General features: G+C 40.5%; 1 protein-coding gene across 1 annotated transcript in view; it reads right to left on the bottom strand.

Moving 5' to 3' along the window:
* nell2a (neural EGFL like 2a) overlaps positions 1-15,191 on the bottom strand; it is a 68,807-nt gene that overhangs the window by 33,035 nt on the left and 20,581 nt on the right. The window contains exons 10-12 of the mRNA XM_058408776.1: positions 14,161-14,252; positions 12,025-12,127; positions 10,932-11,060 (exon numbers count right to left, since the gene is read on the bottom strand). Coding sequence (XP_058264759.1) covers positions 10,932-11,060; positions 12,025-12,127; positions 14,161-14,252 — 324 coding nt within the window. The remainder of the gene's footprint in view (positions 1-10,931; positions 11,061-12,024; positions 12,128-14,160; positions 14,253-15,191) is intronic.

The raw sequence follows: 15,191 nt of genomic DNA, 5'->3' as shown, positions 1-15,191 counted from the left end.
AAACATCAGCCTTTTTCCTCTATTTGCCTCTCTCCTCAGACTACCTCAAGAGAATCATATTTCCTTGAACAGACCTTCAGTCAACTCTCAGCATTCAACTGAATGAATGAACACTCGCTTGTTAATCGATGGAGGCCATCCATCCCGTCACTGCTTAGCGATGGCAGACGAAGCTTGCTAAAACAAGATAGATAAGATAAGAGCTGTAGCATTGTAGGTACAAGCCAATCTAGCCATGGGATCACAGTCCAGTGACTTCTGTGCCGGTCCCAAGCCCGGATAAATAGAGAGGGTTGCGTCAGGAAGGGCATCCGGCGTAAAACATTGCCAAATTTAACCAATTTCATACCAGATTGGTCAAGGCCCGGGTTAACAACGACCGCCATCGGTGCCGTTGACCTACAGGGCGCTGGTGGAAATTGGGCTACTGTTGGTCAAAGAAGTAGAGGAGGAAGGACAGTGCGTAGACAGAGACAGAAGAGGAAAGGTAAGAGTGTAGGACTGAGAATAGGAACTCTGAATGTTGGTGCTATGACAGGGAAAGGTAGAGAGCTGGCTGATATGATGGAGAGAAGGAAGGTGGATATACTGTGTGTACAGGAGACCAGGTGGAAGGGTAGCAAGGCTCGTAGTATAGGAGCGGGATTCAAGCTGTTTAATTATGGTGTGGATAGTAAGAGAAATGGGGTAGGTGTGGTCCTGAAGGAGGAGCTTGTGAGGAATGTTCTGGAGGTGATGAGAGTGTCGGACAGGGTGATGAGTCTGAAGTTAGAGGTTGAAGGGGTGATGTTGAATGTTGTTAGTGGTTATGCCCCACAGGTAGGTTGTGAGTTAGAGGAGAAAGAGAGATTCTGGAGTGAATTAGATGAGGTGATAGAGAGTATTCCCACGGGTGAGAGTCCATGTCCCACTTCTTCTTGGCTAACCTCTTCCTTTGAATATTATCCTGAACTTCCTTATTCCACCAGCAGATTTTAATGGACATGTTGGTGAGGGGAACACAGGTGATGGGCAAGTTTGGAGTTAAGGAAAGGAACCTTGAAGGACAGATGGTAGTGGACTTTGCTAAGAGGATGGACATGGCTGTGGTTAACACTTATTTTCAGAAGAGGGAGGAGCATAGAGTGACTTACAAGAGTGGAGGTAGGAGCACACAGGTAAACTACATCCTATATAGATGAGGCAATCTGAAAGAGATTAGTGACTGTAAAGTGGTAGTGGGAGAGAGTGTAGCCAGACAGCATAGGATGGTGGTGTGTAGGATGACTTTGATGGTCTGTAAGCACAGGTCAAAGATAGAGATGGAGAAGAAAACCAAGTGTTGGAAGCTGAAAAAGGAGGAATGTTGTGAGGAATTTAGACAGAAGTTGAGGCAGGAGATGGAGAGAAGGACTTGTACAGGTTAGCTAGGCAGAGGGATCGAGATGGGAAGGATGTGCGGCAAGTTAGAGTTATTAAGGATAGAGATGGAAAGGTGCTCACAAGTGAGGAGAGTGTACGGAGGAGATGGAAGGAGTACATTGAAGAGCTGATGAATGAGGAAAATGAGAGGGAACAAAGAGTAGAAGGGGTGAACTCTGTGGAACAGGGAGTAGATAAGATTAGAAAGGATGAAGTCAGGAAGGCTTTGAAGAGGATGAAAAGTGGAAAGGCAGTTGGTCCTGATGACATCCCAGTGGAGGTCTGGAAGTGTCTAGGAGAGGCGGCAGTGGAATTTTTAACTAGTCTGTTTAACAGGGTTTTAGAGAGTGAGAAGATGCCTGAGGAATGGAGAAGAAGTGTATTAGTGCCGATCTTTAAGAATAAGGGTGACGTGCAGAGTTGCAGCAACTATAGGGGGATAAAGTTGATGAGCCATACAATGAAGCTATGGGAAAGAGTAGTGGAAGCTAGGTTAAGGAAGGTAGTGGAAATTTGTGAGCAGCAGTATGGCTTCATGCCCAGAAAGAGCACAACAGATGCAATTTTTGTTCTGAGAATGTTGATGGAGAAGTATAGGGATGGTCAGAAATCCTTGGAGAAAGCATATGACAGGGTGCCAAGAGAAGAGCCGTGGTACTGTATGAGGAAGTCAAGAGTAGCAGAGAAGTATGTCAGAGTGGTGCAGGACATGTATGAGAGGAGCAGGACAGTGGTGAGGTGTGCTGTAGGTCAGACAGAGGAGTTCAGAGTGGAGGTGGGACTGCATCAGGGATCGGCTCTGAGCCCCTTCCTGTTTGCTATGGTGATGGACCAGTTGTCAGAGGAGGTCAGACAGGAGTCTCCTTGGACAATGATGTTTGCAGATGACATTGTGATCTGTAGTAAGAGCAGGGAGCAGGTGGAGGAAAACCTGGAGAGGTGGAGGTTTGCGCTGGAGAGAAGAGGAATGAAAGTCAGTCATAGTAGGACTGAGTACATGTGTGTGAATGAAAGAGAGGGAAGTGGAACAGTAAGATTACAGGGTGAAGAGGTGAAGAAGGTACAGGAGTTTAAGTACTTGGGGTCAACAGTCCAGAGTAATGGAGAGTGTGGGAAAGAGGTAAAGAAGCGAGTGCAGGCAGGTTGGAATGGGTGGAGAAAGGTGTCAGGAGTTCTGTGTGATAGAAAAAGTTCAGCGAGAATCAAGGGGAAGGTGTACAGGACAGTGGTGAGACCGGCCATGCTGTATGGTTTAGAGACAGTATCACTGAGACAGAGACAGGAGTCAGAGCTGGAGGTAGCAGAGCTGTTGAGGTTCTCTTTGGGAGTGACACGGTTGGACAGGATTAGGAACGAGTACATCAGAGGGACAGCTCATGTTGGATGTTTGGGGGACAAAGTTAGAGAGGCCAGGTTAAGATGGTTTGGACATGTCCAGAGGAGGGAGAGTGAGTATATTGGTAGGAGAATGTTGGACATGGAGCTACCAGGCAGGAGGAAAAGAGGAAGGCCAAAGAGGAGGTATATGGATGTAATAAATGAGGATATGAAGTAGCGGGTGCAAGTGTTGAGGATGCAGAAGATAGGGATAGGTGGAGAGAGACGATTCACTGTGGCCACCCCTGAATGGAAAAGCCGAAAGAAGAAGAAGAAGTTGTAGGTATGAGCCGTGTTAGCTAGACTAGGACTGTCAGATTAACAAGCTGTGAATCTTGATTTGTTCCTTCTTCATTCAGTCACTCACCCATGCATTATTTAATCAATCTCGATCTGTCAAACAATCCGTCCATCGATCGACTTTGCTATTTGAAATAATCCAGCATAAGCCTCATGCACTGACACTGGCATCCTCAGATGCATCTCACCTGAGTGATTACAGCAATCTCTAAAAGCATTTCTCACAATGAGCCGACGCATTCAGCCACATCAGTGAGATTACTGAAGCCGCACAATCACAAGGTTTCTGTCTCCATTAGTAATTCCATTCCCTTGTTCGTCCTGTCACATGTCAGCCATAAAACGAGAAGGAGCATTGTGAGCACAAGGCTTGCGAAATCAATGCACACTTCTATTCCAAGAGTGATCTGGGTCAAGAGACTAGTTCGCACAAAAAGATAAATGAACACAGAGATACTCCTTTAACTTCTCAGACGCTTTTTTCCATTTCGCTGGCACCGAAGCAGAGGCTCACTAATGCAGTTTGATGCATGGTTTGCAGAGACACATGCTTTCCCATGTATCCCAAAAGGTTCCAATCAGACTCTAAACCCCTGTGACCAAACAACATAGAGTAATAAGAAAATGATGCACGTCTCATCGAACGCCTCACGCACATGATGACATTGTGTTTGCAGTACTCCAACTTTCCTTTTAATTATTCAGTAATGAATCAGACAACTACTGACTCACTGAAACTAATGCACGTGTCTGTGCATTAAGGAATAAAGAAATAGAGATCAGATCTCAGTGCAATAGTAAACTTAATGTATGTAATGCATTGATGCATTAGACATGTTAAAAAGTAACCAATGCACAAACTTGTAAAAATCATTTAACTAGCAAATTTCATATACTTTCCATATCTTACACTTCAAATTTCATATACTTTTAGGACTGGTTTCTATACAAATCCATACAATAGCTTTTCAAGGATGCAGGTCTACTATGATACCTCCTCATATCAGCTGCTTAAAGGGCAATTTCTTCTTCATAATTCACTTTGAAGCTATTCTGATTGTTCTGATAAAAAAAAGCACATTTCTATAGAGACTTGCCAGGATGAAACTATTCTGAAAACCAGTGAGAGAGATGCCCGAAGTTCTGAAAGCCTCTGAAAGCTACCTTCCTGAACACTGTTACACAAAACGTTTATGTAACCAGAACCCTCGGCGACTGTTTTACAATAGCTAAGACTCTGGCCAATTTTTTTTTTATTATTTATTTTTTATTTTTTTATTTGCAGAGACATTAGGTCCAGTCATTCAGGCTTCAAGCATCAACTGATCTAAGATCGAAGTGCAGCCAAGAGTGCAAAGAGAGCAGCAGAGAGAAATGCGAATGCATTATTCAGAAACTGCTACAACTACACTGTGAAACTTCTAAAGTGGGTTCATAATTAATTGAATGCACACCACCTGTGTGCGATTTTTGGTTCAATTCCAAGTTGTGACACTATACAATGAGGAACAGTTCAATGGGTTATAACAATAACTATAAAAGCTGTCGGAAAACACTCCAGTGTGTTGCAGACTCTCCTTCGTATTTAATGTGTCTTAGGCTGCATTTACATTGCCAACCATTTCCAACTGGAACAACACTGACTCCTGACACGCATTATATAATCTTGTATGCGTGAGAACATATTCGATACCTGACTTCTGAAGTAATCATCATTGTTAAACAGCAATGTCTTTGGCTAGGCCACAGTTCACTATTTGGCACTCATGTACAATCCGTAACAATGATGGACTCTTCTCTCTGTTGCGGTCAGGGAAACGTTTCCGCTCCTTGAAGGCAAAAAACAGGAGGAACTTCTTCCCGCAGGCCATTCGGGCCCTCAACCAGAATACCTAGAACCTGGACTTTCTGGACTTTTCTCTGGACTTCCTCACACATGACATTCTACCTCAGCAGACTGTTGCACACACAATAACTGCACTACTTTGCACAGGTCACACTCACTGAACTGAGTGAGTTATCTATCTCTAAAAGATACCTGTACATCTGTAAAATTATCATCTACAACATTTGCAGAGTCAAAAACGAAATCGCTCATCGTTTCTACAGCCACGGCGGTGCTATTGACATTGCATTTATTTACATTTTGACTACTTACTGTGCAAAAGGATGGGACTGAGGAGGCTGATTATTGTTCAAGCCCAGTATCTGATTATACAGATGAAGAACTATAGCGGATTAATGTTACAGAGCCAGGAGGATGAAGAGAATAAACCAAGCTGGAAGCAGATTTATGTTTGCAATAGAATACAGAACAATTCACCACCATGTTTAATAGCTAATCTGATTTCCCGCAGCTCAGCCGATGCAGTTATATTACTGTAACAGCTTTTATACTTGCTAACAAGCATTTTTCAATTCCAAGTGCCTTTAAAAAAAACCCTTTACATAGCACAACAGCACTCATGTGGACCAAACTGCGAGCGATATTTCTATTTCTTTGATAGAAAATGCATTCACTCAACAGGTTTCCGGTGTATTTGTTTCTCACTCTGCTTCAGCGACAAGCAACTGGGCAAATTTCTCTACCATCGCTATTTCACCTGAACATAGAACATTTACAATTTACATTTACAGCATTTGGAGACATCATATCCAGAGTGACATACATTTATCTTATTTATATAACTGAGCAGTTAAGGGTTAAGGGCCTTAGTCAAGGTCCCAACAGTGGCAGCTTTCGGTGATCGTGGGTTTTAATCTTACAACCTTCCCATTAACAGTCCGACACCTTAATCCCTGAGCTACCATCAGCACACAGAAATAAAAAACGGCCACAGTGTAAGTTCAGATCCAGAGGGGTGACAACATTAAAAGGTTTTCACCACGATTAAAATCCCAAATTGTTCCATACAGCACAGAACACCCAATTTTATTCCACTGCCTGAAAATTGATTGAATTATAATTATTGAAGTATAATGGTTAAAGTGTTAACAATAATTTTCTTTAACAGCACAGACTCTGACAGTAATAACCCCTGCTAGGAAAATCACAGGTTTATAGAAAAGTGCTTATTATAATAATATTAGCGTTTCTATAGTAACAACTAGGGCACAGTGGTGATGGCCTTGGTCTATTGATTGGATTCTCAGATGCATCCTGTGTTAGTTGTACGTCGCTCAGGTTAAAAGAATGAGCCAAATTAGATGAATGTACATATCTTCAGTAAATCAATCACTCACAATTTAGTCTTATTTCACATATCTGGCATTTCTTTTGGTTTATCCTTAGCCCTTATCCAAACCTTAACCTCATTTTATACAACTGAGCAATTGAAGGATAAGGAGGGCCTTGTTCAGGGGCCCAGCAATGGCAGCTTGGTGGACCTGGTCTTTAAACGCACAACCTTCTGATCAGTGGCCCAACACCTCATCACTAAGCTACCAAACCCCCACTGTTACAGTTTAGAAAGAGAAACTCTGGTGCATTGTTTAGGTGCATTGCAGGTACCACTGATTGTTCCTCAGATTATTCTGTGCATCAGCCAAACAGAAGCAGGTCTCTATACCACCCAAGCCCACTTCAATACTAACACAACTGAATGCTGACATGGATAAGCCTCACAGATAGAACTACCAAATGTGAGTACAATTCATTTCAATTCAATTTTATTTGTATAGCACTTTTAACAATGGACATTGACACAAAGATGCTTTACAGGGATATATAAAAATCAAGAACAAAAATGATTACATTCATATTTTTATTTTACATGTATCCCTAACGAACAAGCCAGAGGTAATAGTGGCAATGAAAAACTCCCTGAGATGATATAAAGAAAAAACATTGAAGGGAAAAGGGAAAACCCATCCTCATCTTGGTGACACCAGATAGTGGGATTATGATAGTGGGAATTATGTGGAAATGTGTAACCAGGAGCTTTTGGGAAACTCTAATGTATAAGCATTGATGTAATTTCTGAATTTAGTCTAGTTTTAACATAAATTCCTGCTGAGACCCGAGCGCAAAACCTCAGCAGTTCAAATCCACTGCCATGGTCTTATACACAAGTGCTATTACACACAGATTACAAATCATTTATAAGACTGCTTTCATCCTGTCCCATTGGTAACATTCCAGTACTTTAGTAATGTGTTTTACATGTCAAAGGAATAACACTAAGCTCTGAACTATGCGGTTTGGATTTAATAGATTTGATAACTTCTGTTAAGTATGCACTTTTTTCCAGCCATGGCCAAGTTTGATTTTGAGTTACAGCACCGCTTCACTGGCCTTCCTTAACAACCACACCGCACAGCTAATAATGAGTCAGGCTAGTTCATTCTAATTAGCCTTTGTGAATCACAGCCTCTTAGAGAGTGTGAGTCCACAGGAGGGACCCAGACATTGAGAGCCACTTGAAAACACTGCCTTAATGTTCCTTCTATGGGAGCTCTATCTGACAAAGAGACAGAATACCTTGAAAGCACCTTGGATCATTAACAGGATTTGGCGAGGTGTCAACAAAATGGAGATGGCAACGGTGCATCCTTTGAAAGCCATGCCGTTGCTATGGCCTCATTAACACAAACTCACAGGCGGTAAATCATCTCACGATATGAGATGCCTCTCATTGCCGAGTGAAATAAGAAACAATAAACCCAATAATGCTGTGAACGCTCAGAGAAGAAGAATGGACTCTGTTTGGCCTGATTAATAGTAATGAATTATGCTGTCCCATTTAAACTCCTCACTTACCCAAAGTGGTGCTGACGGGTTGCATGTGTGTGTGTGTGTGTGTGTGTGTGTGTGTCTGGGTGTGTTGTTAAGAAAGAGGCTTCTGAAAATGTTTCCCGTGCATTTAATTGGAAGACGATAATTAATCTTATTATTTTTCAGTTATACATCACAACCCATATTATTCAGTAAACGAAAATCTGTTTGTGAGAGCAAGAGAGCGAGGACTTAAAGGGTTAAAAAGGAATTAATCTGTTCACAAAGTTTACCGCAGCTAAATCCCTTCTAAACCACTAATGCCATATCTAGAAATACAGCTGCTTGCTAAATAGAGCTAAATTGCTTGCTGGGTTCCTTTAATTAACATCTTCAATTCTCTGCTTATTATTCAGTTATTCCTCATAAGCCATATTATTCAATAACTACTGTGAAACTAATATAAGTGGTATCATTTACAAGATTAAGGACTTTAAATCACCTGTGAATCCAAACACTATTCTTGTGTGCTTATGTTTTGCCGTGGATGGCAGGTGGCACTTAGGACTTCGATTTCAGTGTGCTGGTGGTTTAAACTGATCTCTTTGCCCACACAACAGATCCGTGTGTGTATGCCCCGAAGGTCACTCTGACGAAACCGTGGTCAGGTCATCCTCCTCGCCCACTCGCCACTCTCTCCCTGACTTCACCTCAGCTGTAATTGCATTTGGGATTTGCTTGCTCCTCTTCAGTCAACGCCAATTAACCTTCCTCCACCTGCTGACATTTTCCTCTCAAACTCAATCAAACAAAACCTTTCAACAGGTTCTGAGACACTCATCGTGAGCCAGTCTACTGGAATCTCCCTTAAAGTACAGATCTAAATAGAAAGAATGTCTTGTTTTTAATAAATGTGTTTAGATAGCAAAATTGACCAACAGTCTACTTAGTACGAATTTGTAGTTAAAATATCTATATTCTGTCCAAGATAAGGTAGTGATTAAAAAAAAAAAACTTTGTACATACATCCTATATCTTTGGTGAGATCAATATTGGTATAAAAAAGGACATCCTATGATATTTATTAACTGTTTTAGGAAGTTAGGGAATTCAAAAAAGAACACAAACACACACAACTAGAAGACATACCAGGAGGATTTTGTACTCCACACACTGGGTGAACTCATTATCTGTCCACTCCTGTTGCATATCTGCGATGCACCATGGACCTGCTGTGATCACAGACAGCATCCGGCATTCCACATCCCAGTTTATCACATCCACGTAATGATCCCCCCCCCCCACCAAACAGTGTTTGCTGTGTTGGAAAATTCAGCTTCTATTTGAGTGCACCCAGCAAGGGGAGGAATTGAGGCCCCCTGCTTTTCTGTCTGACAGAGCAGCACTCTGCTTCTAAAGAGTATCCCCCTGAGTCTCTGCCCTTCCACCAACCGCATGAAAAATTGAAAGGGGACTGATCTCATCGTCAGAGTCTATTTCGAGAGCAGCGATGTGGATGACAACTTTAAAGAAGTAGCTCTCCATTGTCTCTGCCACCCACAAAAAAAAGTACCCCCGTATCTCAGAGGATGCCGAGGAACTGAAAACAACAAGGAATTAATGAGGTGAGGGTTTTTGAAATTCGAGTAGCTCACTGCCTCTAGGTTGAAAGTTGCCTCAACTTTATCTTGGAGAAGTACAATTTTAACGATTAAAAAAAAGGGCATTATGAGTTGCCTTTTAACTTACAATGCCGGAAAAATAACTTCTTAGATAATAGCTTGAAAGGAAAAGTACGTTTGTTAAAATAATTGTTGTTATAAATATTTAACATGCACAAGTCTTTCTGAAATCATAAACTGGTACAAGAAGAATGCAACTCTAAACACCTTCGCCCACATGAGGAAAAAAACCTGATGAATTGGTCTACTAGTTAAGTAGGGCACTATGACTTTCACTAACGAAACATTTCTAGGTTCTTGTGGTTATCTCTACCGTTTAGGTTTAAAAAAAAAAAAAAAACTCTAATGATAACATTATTTTAACACATACATACTAATTAAAAGCTAAGTACTAATCTCTCAATGACTAATATTTTTAGCAGGCTTTCTGTATAATATTTCAACTCGAAAGTGTCCCGCAGGGCTAAACACTGCAGAATAAAGAATCCATTTCAAGCTAGTCCATTAGTCTAAGTAGAGCTTAACCCAGTAAGGACCACTGAACTCTCCATTAATTTTAAATCAGTGTGCAAGATAGCATATTTAATTATGCATATTCTCCTGTTCTTGTGTAATTACCTGACAACTATTTCCATGAGGCGTCTGCAAAAGCAGCAAGGGGTGACTGATGGCCCGTGCACATCGGTGCAGGTTTATTTTTGGATGAGATGAACTGCTTTCATTACATATCTGTCTGATCTGCACAGTGGTAAAGGCAAAAAAAAAGGGGGCGACGCTCTACGAACCGTTCGCCTCAATTCATTAGCAATGCTAAGAAAGTAGGTCAGACAGTGAGAGAACTGAACAGGAAAGCATGGACAGGTGGAGGTGAGCCAGTCATGACGTACTCCTGCTGATGATGGACGTCATTGTTTGAGAAAGGTGTGGCGGAGAGGAAGATGTCCATCACATCCAGATTAGTGTGCTCTGTAGCTTTGGGTCAGCGAAGACATCACGGTAATTACCCTAATTCTTTAAATTACCCAACAGTTAAATGTTACACTAGTGCAGTAAGAAGAATCTACACCACTTTCAGTGCTAATGAAAGAAATCCTGTCTGACTGAATAAGGAAACCCCACAGATAAGAAGCAATCGTCACTTTGTGCTCATTAAGACTTCACAGAGCATTTAAAAGCAAGAAGCGACTCCCTTAAAATAACTCAGGTGAAAATGGAATATGAGGTTAGCCTACTTTGCCTTTATAGGTTCATCCGTACAGGCCTCTCATCTCATATCATTTTAATTGGTACAAATCCAATTAGCAGAGGCAAATGATCTGCAGATGCCCTTGATATGCAAGATTCAGCAATATACTGTTTATGATAATACTCTACTGGCAACCAGAAAAACCCTCCGTACGACCGTTTATCATCTGAAAGTATATCGTTAATAAATCTTAAGAAAGGGTACAGCTTACCTTCACAGTATGCGTTGTCTGGACGGAGTGGACGGAAACCCTCTTTGCAGATGCAGCTCGCTCCTGCGTCCAGATTCAGGCAGTCGGAGTGGTCCATGCAGACGTTGCCCTCCGCGCAGAAATCATGGCCTTTGAAACGTAAAGGAATTAATGTCATAACTACTGAGAATGATAAAGTGTATAAACCGTGGCTCTGAACTATTTGAGGAATGAAAACTAGTAATAAATTTCTTAGCTAAATAATATTTAGCTAAGAAATGAATATCCGTAAAAGTTCTGGTACAGAAACATTCATCTAACATACATAGCAACATTATTAGCAACATTTATTTTGTTTGTTTAGGTCATTAGCTGCTTATTTGTAGCTTAGCAATTTAGCTGTACAAGCTACAAGGCAGTCCATAGATGAGGAAAAACTTTCGATTAGAATTACTATAAACAATCTTTCTTCATATATTCTCAGTATCTTAGTCAATATGAAACAAGTTATCAAGCTTGATTGTTGCTGTAATTCAGAGAAGCTAAATGGGCATTTAGCCTGCTAGCATGTCTACACAATATTAAATGTGGAATGAGGAAATGTAATACTCTCTTATATTAAAAATAACAACCTCTGGTACATTATTACACAACCAGTAAAATTGTGTAAAGAGAAAAAAACACAGCAATGGAAAGGTAGTTCTGCTCAAAGCAAAGCTCAAAGCAGATATTTGAAATCCATTTCTCAGCCTTGGTCTCAGTCATAATGGCTTAAAAATGGCTTGGAAAGCACAATACCTAAAGGTAGATCTAATATAAAGTCTAAGCCAGAAATGAAGTACATTTCTGAATTTGCTTGCAGTGTTTTGGCTGTGTGTGTACACTGCACAGTAGGATGTATTGACGTATATATGAGCGGCGCTTTAATTGGAACAGACCGTCATGGATTATTTTAATCTCACTTGTCTGTCTTCTTTTCTTCTCTTTTATTATTGCAGCATTCAACTTGTTCTTGTCATCTTCCCACACAAAATGGGTTACGCGTGTGTTCTCTCTAACACCCCCTGTCTTTAAAACAGCAAACTGAAAATCCAGTGATGTAGATCAGCCTCACCTCTACACACTCTGCAGCATCTGTCAGTGAGAGTGACCTGCTGTGTTTCTGGACAGTTGAGTTCGGGGCACCCGTTGTTCTGGACTTTGTGCATTGTGTGGTCCTGATAAAATACAATACACACTTGACTAATTCATGTGTCTTTGGAGCAACTTAATTTGCAAATTAACCTTTTCTACATTCTTAAATGCTGTTGCAAAACTGTCATTTTTGCATATTATATCTATGCTACAACTGTTTTGCACACCGACAGAGTGTTTAGAATCAGAATCAGCTTTGTTGCCATGTACAAGGAATTTGCCTTGGTCTATTGGTGCATAGTAGTGTAAAGCAAAGGTAGAGAAACTCTGTATACAACTGTATAATAGTGCAGTATAATGTGCAGTACAATGAACCAGTGCAAACATTAAATTACAAATGCTACTGGCCGATGCTATCTTTATGTATCTGTCTTGCAGTTTATTGTATTGTCTCTTTGCACTCTCTCTTATCCTGTGCTGTCTTTTGTCTTGCACTGTTTAAAGACTTCTGCACACATGCACGTTATGTCAGTAGGTTCATTTTTCTTTTCACTCTTTAGCCATACTTCTGTGTTGTTTTATGTAGCTCTGTGTTTTTATGTAGCACCAGGGTCCTGGGGCATCAGCTATATATGGTCGAAATAACAATAAAAGCCTCCTGATGAAGTACTAAAAGTAGTTCTGTACTAAACCTAACCATATAGTATTTGTGAATAAGGTTATTAGTTTAAGGATATAGTGGGACTTTCTATGTGGATAAAAAATGCTTATACTTTCTGTACTCTAATACTAAGGTCTTATAACGTAGTATAAGGTCACAGTTTCCATTTGATTGGTTGTAGCTACAGTGATCATGTGATTAATCTTTAGGACCGTCCGAATAAATTTCCATGACATTGATATGCTCTAAATATAAAATTATGGCCGTGTATGATAATCAGGCATTGCTGGATAATGCCTGATTAAATAAGCATTGGAAATCGTCTATAAAAGTCTAATGTTTCAAATCTAATTAAATATTCAATATAAAAATAATTGTGTCGTAAATTGAATATTACATGCACATATTGTGGAGTCCCAAGAGTTCTACAGATGCACTGTATAACCAAAAGTTTGTGGACACCTGACAATTCACACTCTGTGCTGGTTGAACATCCCATTGCAGATTTAGTCCGCCTTTTCCTGTAATAACAGGAACATCCACTCTTCTTGGAAGACTTCCACTATAGCTTGGAGCATGGATGTGAGGATTTGTGTTCATTTAGCCACGAGAGTGTTATTAAGATCAGAGGAGGAGGTCTGGGGTGGAGTCGGTGTTCTAGTTCATGCTAAAGGTGTTCAGTGGGGTTGAGGTCAAGGCACACCAGCCCTGGCAAACCATGTCAACCATGGCATGGACTATGCTTTGTGGGAAAAGCTCACAAGGGTGAGATAATAAGGTATCCAAATACTTTAATGTTATACTCTGTGTACATAGGATCTACAACACCATTTTTTATTCACTACCCAATGGTGATTTTTTTTATTGAATGTAGTGAAGACCTAGCTAAACAATCTAGCTAAAAGGCAAGAAAATCTTATTGTGGGTAAGTAAATTAAAGAGTAAAAAAAATATATTGTCTCATAATTTTCTTAATAATACAAATGGGAAGCTGAGTGTGTAAAATATAATTGAAACTCATTAAAATTCAAATGCAATTTGAAGGAGTTTGGCAGCACAGCAGCTGACACTAGATTAACAATAGGTCAGTGTTATTGGCAGGCCGAGCTAACTGTTGGCAGTCTGGCTCATCAGGTTAATGGACATTCCTGTGACAATCCCTAACAGCACAAATAGCATCAGTTACTGTACAAAAGCAATACAAATACAAAGCGATACACACTATAAAAAAATAAAAAAAAATACATGACTCCAATATCTAACTGTAAATACAAAATACTAAAAAAAAAATGATGATGCTTTTTGTAACTTCCTTGCTGAATGAATGAAAACCAGAAGTGCCTCAATCAAAAAAAATCTTAAACAAATCATCTATCTGTACACGGAAATCAAAGTGGAAATCATAGGTGGATATTTCCACAGTATGATTATAGAATACAGGCTCTAAACTCTCACCTTGCATTCATAGAGTTGGCACAATCCACTGGCGTGATGCACAGCTTTTCTGTCCCCTTCTGCCAGCTCCTGCCCAAAAAATACGCACATAGCTGCACGCACACACACACACACACACACACACACACAGGAAAAGGGTACATGTTCTCCAATCAGTAACATATCCCAGACTTTGTAGGGTTTTATGTCTCGAAGCACTACAGGACATAGAGGAGTCACACTCCATTAGCTGTGGTTACCATCTTTTGTTTCTAAAAGAAGAAGCAGAAATCCTGGACCACCAACCAGCTGAGTTTTATTACTATCTGTCGATCAGCCTGACAACGGTGAAACCAAGCTCCTCTTTTATTTCTACACCATAACAGAGCCAGTGTCTGCACAACATAGGCTCATCACATCGTCTTCTTTGTTGCCAGCAGTGTGTCCTCACATAAGCAGGTAGATCACACTGGCGTCTAAATGAGCTGGCACTTAACAAATGCATGCCTCTGATTTGAGCAGCCAGTAAGTATATGAGAAGGTTAAGCAGCTACTGCATACACAGCACATTGGATTGAATGCAAATCAAATTTAACACCAAACTGTATAGGACTGTACAAGAGACATTTGTTTTAACTTCCCATTCTGTCCAATCTGGCCAAACAAAACGTCCATTAGTGTGCCAAAAGTTTTACTTTTTTCTACGCTTTTTCTGACAACAAACTAACTAAGAAGGATGAAGATCACAAATCTACACATCCAAAGTGCCTCAGAAGAAAGCAAGAACATGTGTGACAACGATGGCATTTCAAAACACAGCGAATATTATTTGTTGAGGTGCTTCACTTTTTCTTCCATGTTTTTTAAGAAAAGACAGTGGTGTGTGTGTGTGTGTGTGTTCATCGGTCTGTCAGATGTATAAGAAAAGATCAGCACTTTAGCGCTGATCTTTCAAACTGAACAAAAAGCCCAACTAATTAGTGTTTTGTTTGTCTTCATGTGGAAGACAGAGACGGATGTAAAACAGCACAGTGACAGGAGGAAAAGATTAG

Source organism: Hemibagrus wyckioides, linkage group LG14 (genome assembly GCF_019097595.1).
Source record: "Hemibagrus wyckioides isolate EC202008001 linkage group LG14, SWU_Hwy_1.0, whole genome shotgun sequence".
Classification (NCBI taxonomy): Eukaryota; Metazoa; Chordata; class Actinopteri; order Siluriformes; family Bagridae; genus Hemibagrus; species Hemibagrus wyckioides.
The sequence above is the reverse complement of the archived record's forward strand: the minus strand, read 5'-3'. Positions and strand labels throughout refer to the sequence as shown.